This window comes from Furipterus horrens, unplaced genomic scaffold, assembly GCF_987537825.1.
Source record: "Furipterus horrens unplaced genomic scaffold, mFurHor1.1.pri manual_scaffold_12, whole genome shotgun sequence".
Lineage (NCBI taxonomy): Eukaryota > Metazoa > Chordata > Mammalia > Chiroptera > Furipteridae > Furipterus > Furipterus horrens.
The window spans coordinates 75,105,846-75,121,413 of record NW_028327182.1 but is presented as its reverse complement, the minus strand read 5'-3'; the positions used below and the strand labels follow the sequence as shown (position 1 = coordinate 75,121,413).

The 15,568-nt window shown below is 49.2% G+C and overlaps 1 protein-coding gene and 1 pseudogene across 1 annotated transcript in view; one reads left to right on the top strand and one right to left on the bottom strand.

The window, feature by feature from the left end:
* Positions 1-4,840, top strand: part of GPAT4 (glycerol-3-phosphate acyltransferase 4) — a 35,095-nt gene extending 30,255 nt beyond the window's left edge. The window contains exons 11-13 of the mRNA XM_090258914.1: positions 1,686-1,814; positions 1,900-1,979; positions 3,851-4,840. Coding sequence (XP_090115040.1) covers positions 1,686-1,814; positions 1,900-1,979; positions 3,851-3,959 — 318 coding nt within the window. The 3' untranslated portion in view covers positions 3,960-4,840. The remainder of the gene's footprint in view (positions 1-1,685; positions 1,815-1,899; positions 1,980-3,850) is intronic.
* Positions 4,841-14,981: 10,141 nt separating this feature from the next.
* On the bottom strand, positions 14,982-15,284 carry LOC149996413 (U6 snRNA-associated Sm-like protein LSm3 pseudogene; annotated as a pseudogene).
* Positions 15,285-15,568: the final 284 nt, after the last annotated feature.

The window sequence follows — 15,568 nt, the reverse complement described above, 5'->3', positions numbered from 1 at the left end:
TGCCAGTTGGAACCCAGGCCCTTGGGTAGTTCTGACTCCTCTCCAAAGGAAAAGGCATGTAAATTTTACATATAATTTCATTCCATTCACAAATTAAAGCCTACATAAGATTAAGAACTTCTACTTCACAGATACTGTTCCAGTTTTTATAAAGTTTTTGGTAACCAAACTTGGATAACCTTAGCAACCTCATGACTTTTACTACATTTCCACTAAAATTGTCAGTATCTAATTTTGAGCAATTTATTGCTATTTTGAGCTTTTTGCCTTATTTTTCTCTCTGTAGGGTCTGCCCTGCATGGAGTATAGAATTAGCCCCAAACAAAGGACTCTCACTCTCTGACAAATATCACATTTTTTAATCTATATAGTGCTTTACAAAATAGAGGAACACTTTCTTCAAATCATACCCATTAGCTTCTGTTTAAAACTCATTCGTCTCCCTTATTTCCTTTGGGTATTACAAGTCATTAACCCTTTCTATAGTTACATCTAAATGTCTTAGTTTCTGTAATTAAATCTAAACGTCTTCGTTTCAGTAGTCAGTTTCTCAACTAGGCATAAATATCCAACTCCAGTTCTGAGAATTATAAAATTCAGGCTTGAAAGGCCTAAAAGATCATACAAGTCAGACTCACCCCCTTGAGTGCCAGAGTCCCCACCATAGCCTCCCACCTGTGATCCTGTGAGCTCCTCCAGGCCAGGGGCATCATCCCTGCTGGTGACAGCTTGCTTCCATGGTCCAGCTCTTGAAATTCTGTCTCCTTTTATTTTTCTTTCTGATCCGAGGTCTTTGCTTTATAGTTACACAAAGTCAGTCTAATGATTTGTAATGACAGCCTTTCAAACATTTGATAACAGTCCCATGACACTGCCCAGAGTCTCTCGCACTGTGCTTATCTGCCACTTAAATTATTATTCTGTTTGGTGAGAAAGAGGATCACAGCTTTGGCCACGTTTCCCACAAAATGCTGTTGAAGTACAGCCCGTGGCCTCCATGAGAGCCGTTAGCAAACGAAGGTATCTGGTAAGTCCGCTTCTTGGCCGGAAGTGCAGCACCGGTGAGATGGAGCCTGCGCTGGCGACATGCATCCACTCAGTGACGCGCACCGTGTTCTATCAGAGCAAAGCCGCCTGCTTCAGCGGGTCATTAGCTTCCTTGGGAGCCTAGGTACAGAAGCATATCGTAAGCTTTCTGCGGGTAGTTATGTAGGAAAATGTCTTTACCTGGGGGAGGTACACATCTCTCTATGAGTGAAGAGCGTGAAGAGGTAGGGTTTATGAGAGGGGAAGAGGGTAGAGGCGCCAAGTATGGTGAAGTGCTGTGAGTCTGGGGGGTGGGTATATGGCAGTCTATATTAGCCTGTGTGATAATGTGTTTTGGGATATGCTTGAAAACTTAAGTAATAGAATATATGTACTGATAAGTGAGCAAGGTGTGAAACTGATCAAAGCTGGAGGACACTTTTGTTTGAGGAAGGCTGTCATCCCCAAGGATCTGCAGCAGTATTTTGGATTAGGGAGGTTAACATTCCTAGAGGTCCGAACTGCCTGGGCGTAGTGTTACTTCAGCAGTGTTCATGGAGGGGTCTGGAAGCATCTTTCTGTGATTGATGCTGCCCTAGGGACTGCAGTCATTATTCGAACTGCTGACTTCTTACCATCAGCTTTCCACTGTTTTTCAGTATGACCCTCAATTCGGTGATGCCTTCTTTAACAGCAGCAAATATGGGATGGTGACATACCTGCTGAGAATGATGACCAGCTGGGCCATTGTCTGCAGCGTTTGGTACCTGCCTCCCATGACCAGAGAGGTGGGTGCCCCAACATGCAGAGGTCTTCACCCAGCTCGGTTTGACCACGAGCCTGGGCTAAGTGGTCTCCCTCACTTCCTTGCAGACAGATGAAGATGCCGTCCAGTTTGCAAACAGGGTGAAATCCGCCATTGCCAGGCAGGGAGGACTCGTGGACCTGCTGTGGTGAGTCAAGAGCCAGGTCTAACCAGCTGAGCCTAGGAGACTGTGAGTTTCTGAAGGAAATGCTGAACTGTTGACTCCAGTCACAAAGATTCTTGCTCTCCCTGGTGTAGAGAATGCAGTTCACCAGCCCTGGAGAGGGAGCAGTTTGACTGCTGTCTCCTAGTTCCAACTCAGACATGCCCGCTGTTAGCTTGATCTTGGGAAACATGGAGCCCAGGAGGCTGGAACTGAACCTCCCTGGGGTTTGTCCCAGTCTGCCAGGACACCCAGGCAATCCCGACTCTTAGGTCGGGGAGCCCTGCTGCTGATCTGCAAGCCTCACAGGAGTGTTGGGCTCTCTGATCTCATATATTTGACAAAATTGCATCATCCTTAGAAAGGCCAAAGTTTCTATTTTTGCATTTACAGCATTATCTACTAGAGCAGGAATTGGCAAACTTTTTCTGTAGAGTTAATTAATAAACATCCTAGATGTTGCGGACCATGTGGCACCTGTTACGGTTGCTTAACTCCGCCATCGTAGCCTGAAAGCAAATGCAGAGACACCACATAAACAGATGAGTGTGTCTTTATTTACAGAAACAGGTGTCAGGATGGACTTGGCCTGTGGCCAGTCTACCGGCCCTTATACCAGAGTGAGATAGTCACACTCAGTAAGGGGTTGGGGGTGAACACTGGCTCAGGGGAAACGACCCCAGCGTCTTCAGGTCCTTCAAGTTGAGGCGCAGGGGTCGGCTCTGGAGGACATTAGACTGAAGTGGGCATTGTGGGGAAAGTCGGAATATTCAAATTTCAGCTGACCTGTGGCTTCTTAGGTAATAGCGTGGCCCTCAGTCACATAGACACAGTACTGCTGGTGCTCTGTGCAGTGACCTTCCTTCATGGTCAGAGGAGGTCCATGAAGTACAGAATCTGTTACTTCCATTTTTCAGATGACAGACTGAAACTCAGAGGTTAGGCACCTGCTTCCCCAAGTCACAGGAGAAACATTGGGGCCAGATTTTGAACTCTGGTCTGACTGGCCTGAGGAACTAGAATGTTTAGCCACTGCTCCAAGTTCCCTCTCCCTGAGGCCTCCTGAGGATGAGGTGGCTGCTTTTGACAGGATGCCTTTGCTGTGGATTTGAAAGGGCATGGCCAAGCGTCAGGTCTCTCAGTGTAAGGTCTGCCTGGCGCTGGGGCTCTTCAGGGGCGTTACCACCGCTGCCACCCCCAGAACACCGAAAGGGTGGGAGGCACAAAAGATGGAAATTGGGCGTGGGTTTTCATTAGTCATTGAAGATGAGGATAATTCTAGCCTGTAGGCAAAGAGTTGGGGTGATGGGTGGGTGGGAGCAAACCAAGTGTAGAGGGTTTCTCTGGGAAGATGAAGGGAGGTGCTGGGGTTCCCCCAGCACCATCCCTGCACATAGAAGAAGTAAGAACACGTATTTCCCCTTGTGTTTATTGTTTGCATGAATTTGGAAAATTCTTAGGTCTGAATTTTACAGGTTTTCTTCACAGATCCATTTTACAGATTTGTTATAAGTCTCAATATTTCTTAAAGCTGGGTGCACTTTCCATGGTGCAAGAATACCTCCTTTATCTTTTTTAAGGTGAGGACAAATATTGGAGTAGAAAGAATTTTAATCTCCTTGGTAGGTCTAAGCAATTACAGAGAGCCTTGAACACAAGCCGTGAATTCTGACCCCGGGCAGCCGTGAGAGTTCGGAGGTGGGAAGGTGCCCCTGAGCTCACGCTGATGGGAGAGCTGTGGAGGAGCTCCTGTGTCTGGCAGGTTTTTCCTGGTTCTGAGCTGCAGGGAGTGTGGCTGTGATGTGAGAGTGGACGGGAAGCTTTCTTCGCTGTTACATGCAGCCTTTCTCTCACAGGGACGGTGGCCTGAAGAGGGAGAAGGTGAAGGATGCGTTCAAAGAGGAGCAGCAGAAGCTGTACAGCAAGATGATTGTTGGGAACCATGAGGACAGGAGCCGGTCCTGAGCCCGTGCCTCCTGCTGCTGGAGCCACTGCGTCCGGATCCTGACACGGGGGCCAGCTGGAGTCCTTGCCACCGCCCCCTCTGCTGCATTCTTTCCAGGCTCCGGTCTTTCCGCTGCTCTGGGTCCCAGGATGTCAGCTTCTTCAGAGCCACCCTGGACCCCTGGGCTGGCCGTCCAGAGCACTGTGGAGTGTCGCGACCCAGGGCACGTTGACTTCCTGTTTTTTTTACAATAAGTCCATTGGAGGAATGCCATTAAAGTGGACTCTGTGCCTGTGCACAAAGGGGCTGAGTGGTTGGGAAGAATCGGTTGTGGTCCCATGCTCCGGCCAGTTGCACGTTAGCCTGTTCCAGTCACCCACGTGCCAGGGACGGGGCTGGGGGAGGGCCCCTGCTCGTGAGAAGCACTTCCCGGCGATGTGGCCTGCCTGCCTGAATATCGCCCCAGCCTTGGAGCTCTGCAGACCTGATGAAAAGGAAACTCGTCTGCAGGGGCTTTCTGCAAAAGAAGTTCTAAATTCTCAGGCAGTCACCAAAGGGGAGGGACGAGGCAAGATGGACCAGTGACTAGCGTGTGGTGGGAACCCAGTCATTCCACGTTCCAGTGCCAGTGTGCACCTCAGACTCCCGCGTGACTTGCTCTTTGTTAGCACGTGCCTCAGCTTCCCCATCTGTGACCTGGATCAGAGGGGGGAAGGGCGGTGATACCTACCTCACAGGGTTGTTGTGGGGATTGAAGTGCTACTCCTGGGAAAGGGCAGTGGAGCTCAGGGTTCGTGTACAGGCCCGAGTTGTGGCAGGACGAGGTCTGAGCTCTGAGCAGCTGCCCAGGGCTTCGGAGTTGCTTTGTGAGTAAATAAACTTGTCTTTGATGGTGAATGAATAGAGGGGTTTTTCCCTTCACTCCTTCTCCCCTAGATGTAGCCCTAAGCAACGTGCTTCTTATCAAAGCTACCTAAGGGAACCCCGGGGCTGAAGGGTGTCTGCTTGACTTCTGTTATGAGGAATAGTGTTGTTCCAAGAAGGTAAAGTGGTCACATCCAATGTTTTCTTGCCTGTCGCTGGTTAATTCAGACTCCCCCGCACAGGCAGAGATGTGGGTTTTACACAGGTAGGTGCCTGGGTGTCAGAGGTGTGTATTGAGGTGGGGGAGAGAGTGCCGTGTGGCAGGGCCGTCTGAAAGGACAGCAGAAATCCGCGTGGAAACATGGGGCAAGGCAGGAGCCGAGGCCCTGGGAGGGTGAGCAAGGGGGCAGGATTGGCAGTGGGTATTTGATGCACCGGGGGCCTCCACACAGCCAGAGGGAGCCTGCTGCTCTCGTGGCCCCCTGCGCCCACCTACCATCACCGAAGGCCAATCGAAGCCAAGCCCCACTCGCAGCTTTTTGCTTCGAGGGGCCACCACCAATGTCAAATTCCTCAGAAGAGGGTTACCTCACCTCTACTATTTATCCGTCTCTCCCTCCCCTCCATCCATGTGGCACAGGCCGCACACCGTGCAGGATTTGGCAGCAGCCATGGTAAGTGTCACCTCTCCAAGGCCACCCTCCAGGCTGCGACTGGGGGATGTGGGAATGAAGCTGGCTCCTGCGTGGGCAGCACTCTGTCCTGCCTGACACCAGGATGCCTCTCGCCCCAACAGCCTTCGCGCTGCTCGGCCTCCCGGGATAGCTTCCATTCCTCTGATCTGCTTACCCAGTGAAGCATTTTCCCCTGAAACAAAAACACTTGTTCCAACTGTTAAGAACAGCCTCTTATGAACTGTTTTACAAAGGGATTATCAGCCTTTATAAGAAGTAATATTTACAGTTTTGAAGCTTTCAGAGATCTTTAAAAATTGATTTTGAAGACCACGTTCCCTTTTTAAACTCCCTTTTTTAAAAAACCTGATCAATACATTTATTTCATTATTTTTATAGGTATTTAATATTTTTATGTTTCTCATTCTTTTCAACAAATGTTTACTTGATAACAAAAGATGAGAACAACCTGGTTTAGAATCACTGCTATGTAAAGGAATACTTGTGGGGTCTAAGCAATGTTTAGTTTCCTCCTTTACTAGGTGAGGAGAGGGGCTATGAATCACAGCCCCGCCCCCAAATAAAATCTCTAAAATTTTAACTTAGTACTTGTTATAAGCATGCAGATGCATCAGACTGCTGCATCATGTTAATTGGGACCCTGCAGGCCCCAGGTTATCCATAAGTCAATATTTGGTTTCGGATAATTTAAGTTGGTCTTGTGTGGTAAAACTTCATGGCACTTAGGGGTAACAACAGAGAAGCGTGTAAAATACAAAATACGCTCCCGCTTCTGATCCCAGCAGTGATGAGGATGCTCTTAGAGTAAAACCATGTGGCATTAATTAGTGGCATATCACTGGCCAGCTCATGTCACTTCCAAACCTGCTATGTCGCCTTTGCTGTTTTGACTGTTTCTCTGTAACTATTCCTTCATCCAGAACTAAGCCCTTTTCATTTCTGCAATTTCTGTAAGTTTTAAACCCATAATTTAAGCTTTGGCTTTAAGCTCTCAAGTCATCTGTGTTCAGAAATAAGAGAAGTCAGTTTAAAATGATTTGCTTCCTTCAAAACAATGGGGCTAGTGAAACTCAGTTCCACTAGAGGCTGTCCCACGTGTGAAGCAGAGTCCCCAGTGTTTTAGGTGATTGTGGGCATGGGTGGGTTTGATTGTGAATCTTGGGAAGACTTTACATTCAAACGTGAGACTTTTTTTTTTTTTTAGCCAGTAAGAGAAGGAACTTTCCACAAAGGCTAGTAAAATTCCCCAGCCAGCAGAAGCTCCATAGAAGGCTGTCAGCCAGGCCAGTGCTCAGCACACTAAGCTTGATGGAGCGGTTTGAGATGATATCCTTGTGACATAGTAGAAACAGCTTGGAACTTGGCTCTTGACTGTGCCAGACCCCCTTCCCTGTTGCTGCCCATCAGAGATTAAAAAGGGCTTTATGTGAGGTCATGGGGAGAGCTCTGCAGAGTCCTGAACACCTGAACCAGGCCCGTGGCGCGTCCGCAGGCACCATCTGGCGTTACCCTTCACAGCAGCTCCCTACCAATCAATGGTGGGCTCTGCTGCCCCGCGGAGGTCTTCTGGGACTGCAGATCCAGCCGCTTTCTTCCTGGAATTGACCAAAAACAGTGGTCTGAGGAATCGTGCTTTCCACGGTCCCTGATACATGAGTCCCCGGTGTCGTAGGTCCCCAGCTGCCTGTTGCGCAGCTGGGGTGGCCAGATTTGGTTTCTCCAGTCACACTTGCCCTGTGTGGCCTGGGACGTTGGGGCTGAAGGGGCAGCTGCATGCACTGACTCTGGGACAGGTTAAGAAACGACCATCCGGCCATCCATCTTCCATTGCACTAACACCCCCTTTTCCCCCAGTCAATATGTCTCTCTCCGATGGGAAAGTTAATAAATTTTGCTCTAGATTAAAAGTATTGATCATTTCATTTGTAAACGATAAATAAAAAGGGGGAACTTTTCATTGCACCAGGGGTAGCGTCTGGTGTATTTTGCTGGTGAGATTGCGTTAGCTGTCGGGGGGTGGGCTTCTCATATGCATTCTGGCTGGCCAGCTGCATTGATTTCCTATTAGTCTCCCAGCACCACCCAGTAACACATCATTTCAGTACCGGCTATTAATGGTCTTTTGATAAATAATCACTTGTAAGTCAATAAATTTTTATTAAACAGTGTGGCTCTTTGATTTATTAAAATCCGACCGTGTTTGTCTGGGAGAAAAGGGATGCTGAATTGAAGTGGAGGTTTTCATACATCTTCCTGACGCTGAGCAGTCACCACACACTCCAGAGAAAAACAATTGCATTTTAACAGAAACAAAACAGCCGAGTTTGGAACTTGGACCCGGGGAAACTTTATCTCCGTCAGTCTGAGGCTTACTCTACGGGGAGCAGCAGCAGGCCTGAGGGCACCGTGTCAAGAACTTTGTGTTTGCTTCTGAGAGTGGTGAGGTTCCTGGGCTGGGCCCTGCCCCACCCTGACTGCCGCCAGTCCGGGTCTGTTGCCTTCTAGGTAGCTCAGGCCCTACCTGGGCAGCAGACAGGCCACTGGCCAGCCCTCCCCTGGCTGAGAGGTGCGCCCTGGTAATGGTACCTTTGGCAAAGGGACATTTGTGATCCGTGAGACAAGTGGGACTGCAGGGCCTTTTAGCTTCCTAACCAAGTCACCAAAGTGACATCTTGTGGCAGGAAATGCCAAGAGATGGACTACATTTTGTCACGTGGAAATTCGGCTGTATGGATTATTTTAAGAAGCGAGCCAATAGCCAAAGATTGGAAATCTTTTTTTGTGAGACTCACTGGCATAAAATTGTCCATAAAGGTTTTGACACCTTTTCGATGAGACTAATATGGCCCCAAACAGGAACATCAAGTGACCCAAGCGTTAACTACAGAAGCAGAGCTCCCAGAGGGAAGTCCGAGAAAGGGAAACACTCTGGCTATTAAAGTATTTATTAAAGCTAACACTAGTTGGAACTCCTCCTTGGCCCTGCCCTTTTGCAGGCCTCGGCCGATGACTTCCGTTCACAGTTAGTGTGACAGGAGGGCTTTCAAAGTGGAGTGCTAGTAAGTTCAGCCGAGAGGCTTTGGCGTTGTCCAGCATTTCACATTATTAAATGTTTCAATCGCATTTTAAAACGACATGTTGTAGACCAGCCGCAAGGTTTCTGTGTTGTTGCTTGGAGTTCCTTTTCTGTCCTGGCTTGGTGAAAGCTGCTGCATCAGGGGGCCTTGAAGGGGAACAGGACGCTGGAGAGCAGAAAACAAACGTGTGACTGTCTGCCCAGCAGGTGAGTATTAACAGAGCGACTTTCTGGAGCTTGGCCCGTTCCGTCCCAGTGTGCAGGGAGTTGGTCAAGGACCAGCTCTTTCTCCTAAGGCTTGATCCCCACCCCCCAGCCCAGGGAGGTGCAGTGGTGTACCAGGCAGGGAAGCCGCAGGACAGCTCGGCTTTCTGACACACGAGTCACATTAAGTAGCTCTGCACTTAACCCATGCCAAATTTAAGTCCACTTCCACGGATGAACAGGAGACCTGTGAAATGCTTCCCTTGGGGCTTTACCTCTACCCTTCGTCAGTTCTCCCTCACGTCACTTCCCCTGCCCAGGTTCGTTCTGCTTTGTTAGAACTTTGGCTGGGAAGTTGGAATCCTCTTAGAGTTGCTTGCACTCTATGAGTTGACTTCCAGTGAATGAGTCACGTACATGAAACTATGGGAAAGGAGGGACGCTGGCTGTGCAGCTTTCCTGATAGCTGCTGGTGGTGGGGGTGGGGGCAAGGGGAGTGAGGCTGGCACAAAAGAGTCACAAGGGGCATCTGGGCCATCATCTAGCAGGTACCTGTTCCACCTGTAGATACAACCAGGCTGCAGGAGGCTGAGGGAAGGTGGAGGTTGGGAGGCTCTGTCTCCCTTGGGAGTAGGGGTGGAGACCTGAAGCTTCCAGAACCAAGGCTCTGGTGACTCTAGAGAACCATGACTATTTCCTTCTGTTGCCCCCACAGCTCCAAAAATGCGTTTTCATTGCACTTGAACCTCTCCACATATTGCAGACTGAGTTCCAAACGGCTGCAAATGAGGTCAGAAGGTTAGCTAACACTTTCACATCTGATCCCATCCAGAATTCTAGGCCAAGACATTTGGTTCACCTTGCTCCCCGCCCTGTTTTTCAGGATCTGGACAGTCACTTGCCTCCCTGGCTGGAGGAGCAGTGCTACAAGAGTGGCCAGGGAGGTGCCCAGAGACTCAGGGTCCCTGGCTCCCGCTGCTTCGGGCCCGACGAAGGGCTGCTTGCACGCAGATTGATCCACCAGCTGTGATTTGTCATTTCTCCAAGGCAGGCGCTGTTTTCTCTTGCTTCAGGAGGCCCCTTCGACACCTGCTTTATTTTTCTTCCTGCGCTGACGTGACGGGAGACAGGTGTTAAACTACTTAATCACTTTAAAATTGTTTTAATTTTCTGTTTTTTATTGATCTCTCCAGCACCAATTAATCAGCTCACTGGACCAGGCAGTTAGTACATTAAAAATTGTCAGGGAGGCCGTGCATCTTGCAAAATGTCTAAAAAATATTCGGCTAGCAAATTTCGTTTTTCTTTGGCACGCAACAGTCCTTGGCCCACAGGACTCCCACGTGGAAAGGGCCTCTGCGCCAGGGCTTGCGCCAGGAGCAGCCAGGGTACAGGAGGGACTCTGGCCAGGGGGACTTCCTGTGGGAGGAAAATGGGAGCAGGTGCCCTTCTTTTCACTGATTTGCCACCTTTCCTTCCACTTCTGTTCTCTGCTTCCCGAACAACATTGGGTCTCCTTTCCCCAAGAGTATTGGGGATTTTAGAGGAAGGGCGTGCTCGTTCCGGACCCGTGGGCCCTCGCTCCCACAGCCAGACTTCCTCTCTCTGGTCAGTGGCACTTCTGACTTATCCTGATGAGGCAGAGCCGCCTCCCTGGGTTGGAGATCCATTCAGCCTGGCCGCTGTCGGCAGGTGGCTGTGTGTCATTGTGCCTCACCCCTGCCACCCGAGTGATGAGGCTGAGGCCCAACACAGAAGGTTCTGGGCCACTCCATCCCCACGGTCACCCAGTCCTGTGCTGCCTTTACCACTTCTCTTGAAAATTATTTATTAACTTCTTGGCTGTACTTTCTGAATTAAATAAAACATGGACAGAATGACCAGAGGCTTCCATATCATTTCTTGGGGGTAGAAATCTGTTTCCCAGTTTTCCCATTTTTGCCAATTTTTTTTTATCACTTTCTAAAAGCAAGCCCCTTGTTTTATTTATTTACTTATTTGTTTTGTTTTGTTTCTGTAGCAAATTAAATATCAAGCAGCTTCTCTGTCTGGTCTGGGCTGTCTGTTCCTTTCCAGTGAGTACCAGCCTTCCAAAGCATCTCTCATTCACCTTGCCCTTCTGCCTTCGGCTCCCAGATGCCGACATCATTGAGGTGAAGCTCCTTTTATCCTCCTCCCCCAACCCTCCCCGCTTCACTGTTCACACAGGTTTCCCCCAGAGAGAAGCAGGGCCTGCAGCCCCCAACCAGAGGACAGCCCGGATTGTAGGGAAACTGGGGGCAGGCAGGTCAGCTCCTGCTCTCAAGCCAGACCCACCTTTCCCCAGCCTGCAGCCCCACCCGCTCTGTATTAATTGGTATATGATTGGGCTAGGACCTATAATCTAGTATTGATTTTCTCTCTGGACGCCACAGCTTTATTTGCTTACATCTGCCTTGTGTTTCATTGGTGCTTTGCTCTGGAAACAAGAGCTCTTATCGGCCTGTTTGGTTTCTTTTCCTGGGTCACACAGGCTCGTACACACACACCCTCACACTCTGAGTTGGCCGCCCAGCCCTGCCTCTCCCTGACCTTCCCACTGGGAGTCATTCCCGGTGGGTGGGGGGGAGTGGAGAAAGACTCAGAAGGGCTTTCTCAGAGACTTCCTGACTTTGCACTTGACCTCACGTGCTGATCCTTCCTGGTGTGGAAGTGTGTGGCTGTGGAGTCAGGCTGTGTTCAAATACACCTCCTCCCTGTGTACGGCCTTGAGCTAAGCTATGGAATTATTCTGCATTGCAGTGTCTTCTTTATCTGAGAAAAGGGCAGGATACTTGCTCCATAGGCTTTTTAGAGACTGCCTCTCAGTCATCACACACAGAGCCCGGCACTTAGTGGGTGCTCAGTAAACAGCAGCTTGTGCCAGTAACATCACCCCCTCAGCCTGTGCAGCTCCGTGCACAGCCTGCCTGGTTCGAGAGATCATGGCCACTTGCCCCGGAAAGGAGAGGGAGTCTTCTGTCACCTTTGTGTGACTGCCTGGGGCTGGAGGACATGTCTCCCTAGGGCTCATGGTCCAGTGAGAATCTCTGAGTGAGGCTCTGCTGTTGTCACTCACCTTGTCTGAGGCCTGGGGTGACTCCTGTCCCTTCCCTGCATCAGGGCCTCTCCCGTCCCCTGGCACCCCATCCCCAGCTCCCACCCCCGACGCCTGCACCTGTGTTGCGCGGGATGGGGTATTTTTCTCTCCTCTGACTACGCTGTACATTTGGGCCGGTCTGCCCTGCGCTTTCCGTAGCAAAGGGGCGATGTAAAGGGCAGGGGTAAACACTAATTTCCTATTGACACAACATTAATTCTCTTGCTTGGACAGGTGAATGTGCTTTCACTCACTTTACCAAGATTAATGATATTTGTTTGCCTGTAAAGAGAGGCCTAATGAGGGGCTTTTGAATGCATGCCCTCTGGGTTGGCTGCAGGGGGTGGGGGAGGCAGGCCAAAGCTCCACAGGCAGGAAGAGCGGCCTCCTGCACCACTTCCAAAGTCATTGTCCCTGTCCAGGCACAGGTGCTGTTCCCTGGAAGAAACAAGAGGAAAGAAACATTTAAAAGAAAATGAGCTACTTGTGCCCCGTCCCAGAGGGTTATTACTGACAAGGACACCTCAGTAGACCTGCACACCGGGGTCTGGAAGCCAGCGGGCCCCTCCCCCTGGCTGTCACCTGAAGCTCTCTTCCCACTTGTACAATCAGGGTCTTCGCCCCATTTGCACCCAAGGCTGGTGTTGCCTAAGGAAGGGTCAGTCTTTGGTTCATTGCTTTAAAGAGGGACAAGTAGTATTGGAGGGGACAGGCCAGGGCTTCTGAGGTGGGGCTCTGGCACAGAGGAGCATCAGGAAAAGTGAGGATGCCCTGAGCAAGACCTTGGGATAGGAAACTCCTAGACCTGTAAGGGGGAACAGGGTTGTTCCGAGCAGCTTCCGCTTTGGGACTGTAGGGGCAGCACAGCTTAAACGGCAAGAAGGACCCAGCCCCACTGCAGGCTCTTCTCAGAACAGCGCTGGCAGCTGATGGAGGTGCCAGGGGCCAAGTCGCTCCAGTCCAGGGCTCTTCCAGGGCTATGGACTGGTGAGGCTTTCCTCACCCCTGGGGGTGGGGCAGATAGGCCAGGGATCTTCTTTTAAACAGCCTGAGCTTGCAGACCCTCCAAGGAACTGCAGCATCACTCTCCAGGAGAGCCAGGTGCTGTCTCATCGGGAATTTGATCAAGAATCAGAACTAACAATCCAGTCCCTTTCTGCCTCTAAAGGTGGCCCACTACAACCTGGCCATCTGAGCTAAGGGTGGAGAGCTGGGGCATGAAGGGAGAGAAGGGGTAGGACCGAACTCTCAGGTCAAGGTTACAAGGGAAGAGAATGCTGGGAAATTCTAACTCAGGGTAGCTCCCTTCCCCCTTGTGTCCCCATGTTGTGGGATCCCTGGGAGAGCCAGCTTATAAGCAAAAAAAGAGGTTTTTTTTTTTTTAACTTAGATATACAAGGTATATATTTTTACTTTATATTTTCTATTATAAATTACAGAAACCCAACTCAATCTGACTCAAGACAAAAAGGTTTCATTGTCTCCTGAAAAGGCTGGGTTTGGACCTGAAGCAATGGTACCCATTCAATCCTGCTCTCCCTCTATCTCCCAGATCTGTTTTTCTTCCCACTGGCTTCCTTTCTCAGGCAGGTGTCCCTCATTGTGGCAAGATGGCTGTAGCAGCCAAAGAAAGCTCCAGCTAGAGAAGAAGAGAGATGCTACTGAGAACAACTTGGGTCCTTGGTTCATTGGCTGGAAGTGAGCCTGGGCCCATCCCTGAACTAACCTATCACATGACCAGAGAGGTGGCATTCACAGATGGGCCTAGGACTGTGTCACTCATCTACACCTGGGTTTGGGGGTGGGGTCAGCCTGTCTGCACTAGATCCATCAAACATGGCAAAAGGGCTGTTTCCCCTTAGAAAAGTCTGGTGACATTACCAGAGGAAGGCAAGGATCAGTGCCAGGCAAGCCAAACCACAGAAGCACACTGCACCCTTTTCCCACTCTCAGGGTAGAAGTTGCCATTCACTGAGCAATGCACTGTACTTTACAGTTACCCTGCAGTTCGGGCACAGAGTGCCCTGCCCTGGCTGTTTCCACCTTGGCACGTGATGGTCCCGGCCCAAGCAGAGCTAAGTCTAGACCTGCAAGTGCAACGTTGCTTTCCTCTCCAGGACATAGCGGCAGTGATTTAGCAAATTCATTAGAGCAGGGTCTCTCCCAAGAGCCCTTGGAGGTGTGATTATGTTAGACCCTCCCACAAATGCCACAGCCACATGGTTGATGCCACGGGGCTGATGCCAAGGGGCCATGGGAAACCTTGAGGGTCCCGCCATCGCCCCCTCTTTCATTGGGAAGGATGCCCAGACCTTTTGCAGCTTTGTTCCAGCTCTGCAGCCTGCGTTCCCTGACTTCTTGAATCTTTGTCACTTGTGGGAGAAGGAAAAACTACAGAACCCAATGAATGTCTTTATGATCAACACTAGGATTTAAATGGAGTTGGGCTTCTAAAATCACTGTTTGGCAAATTTGTTTGCTCCCAGTGCTCTGGGGCACTGATTAACCAGGCACGTTCCAAGGTCACTTGCTGCCCAGCTGATTTGGAATGTCCAGGAAAGGCCCTGGGAATTTGAATGTCTCAGTCCTGTCCTCACATGTGGTTGGGAAATGGCCTAAAAGAGTATGTCTGGCTGTGGCATGTCTGCCCCTTTCAGGGACACTGACCTTCAGTTACAAAGCAGCAGAAACCACACCAAGAAAAATGGTGTTTGCTGTAATCATGCATTGGAACCCATTGATCATGTGTCTTAAAAAAAAAAATAAAAAAAGAAAACGTCAAATTTAATTTAAATTTTAAAAATTGGAAGTTGTCTGAAAAAAATCAACAGAGCAAATCATCTTTTTAAAAAAGAGGGCAGCTTCTTAGTGATAACATTTATTGAAAGGGTTGGTGAAAAATAAAAATGCCATTTAGCTTAACAATTTGTTACTTGTGTCAAATCAGCTCATTTCAGGAGTGGAAGAATCCTTGGTCATTTCTTAATATCAAGCTTTATGCAGGTTTCTCTTTTGGATACCTTCTACACTTAAAGACACAATTATACAAAGTTTCCTCATTTCCATACAAGGTAAATTCTTTGTTTCAGCCAACTCTCAATGGAGGGCCAACTAGTCCAACACCATCTCCCCAGACAGAGAACATTGGAACATTTCATTTTGTTGATTTGTATATCTCTTCATATGTTTCTTCATCAGTTTCAATAGTAGCCACAGTTTCTTCCACATCTCCTAATATCATATTTAAATGTTGATTATAAGCATGTAATCTACTTCGAAGCTCTCTGTCATTTCTCATTTTCACAGAAATTCACTCATCCAGGTTGAGCCTGATAAAATCCAGGGATTCCTCTACAGTGCTGGTAGTTTGTTGCTGGTCCATGTCGTCTGCCACATTTCAAACCCAATCTGTACGTCTTTGATTCGAGAACTTCATGTGGTCCTCTTGTACCCTCTATAGCTTTCAGGTCTTTATACATCCAGGAAGTAGACACAGCCTCGGACTTACGGTTGGAAGACAAGGCGTTTTGACCTTGGATAGGTGTCCTCAGCACTCCAAGCTTCGATTTCCTCTTATGCAAACTGGGTATCAAACCTGACGAGCAGTCCATCTGAGAATCAAATGGGATAACACACATGGATGTAGATAGAATGTCATAGTGAGTATAGTAT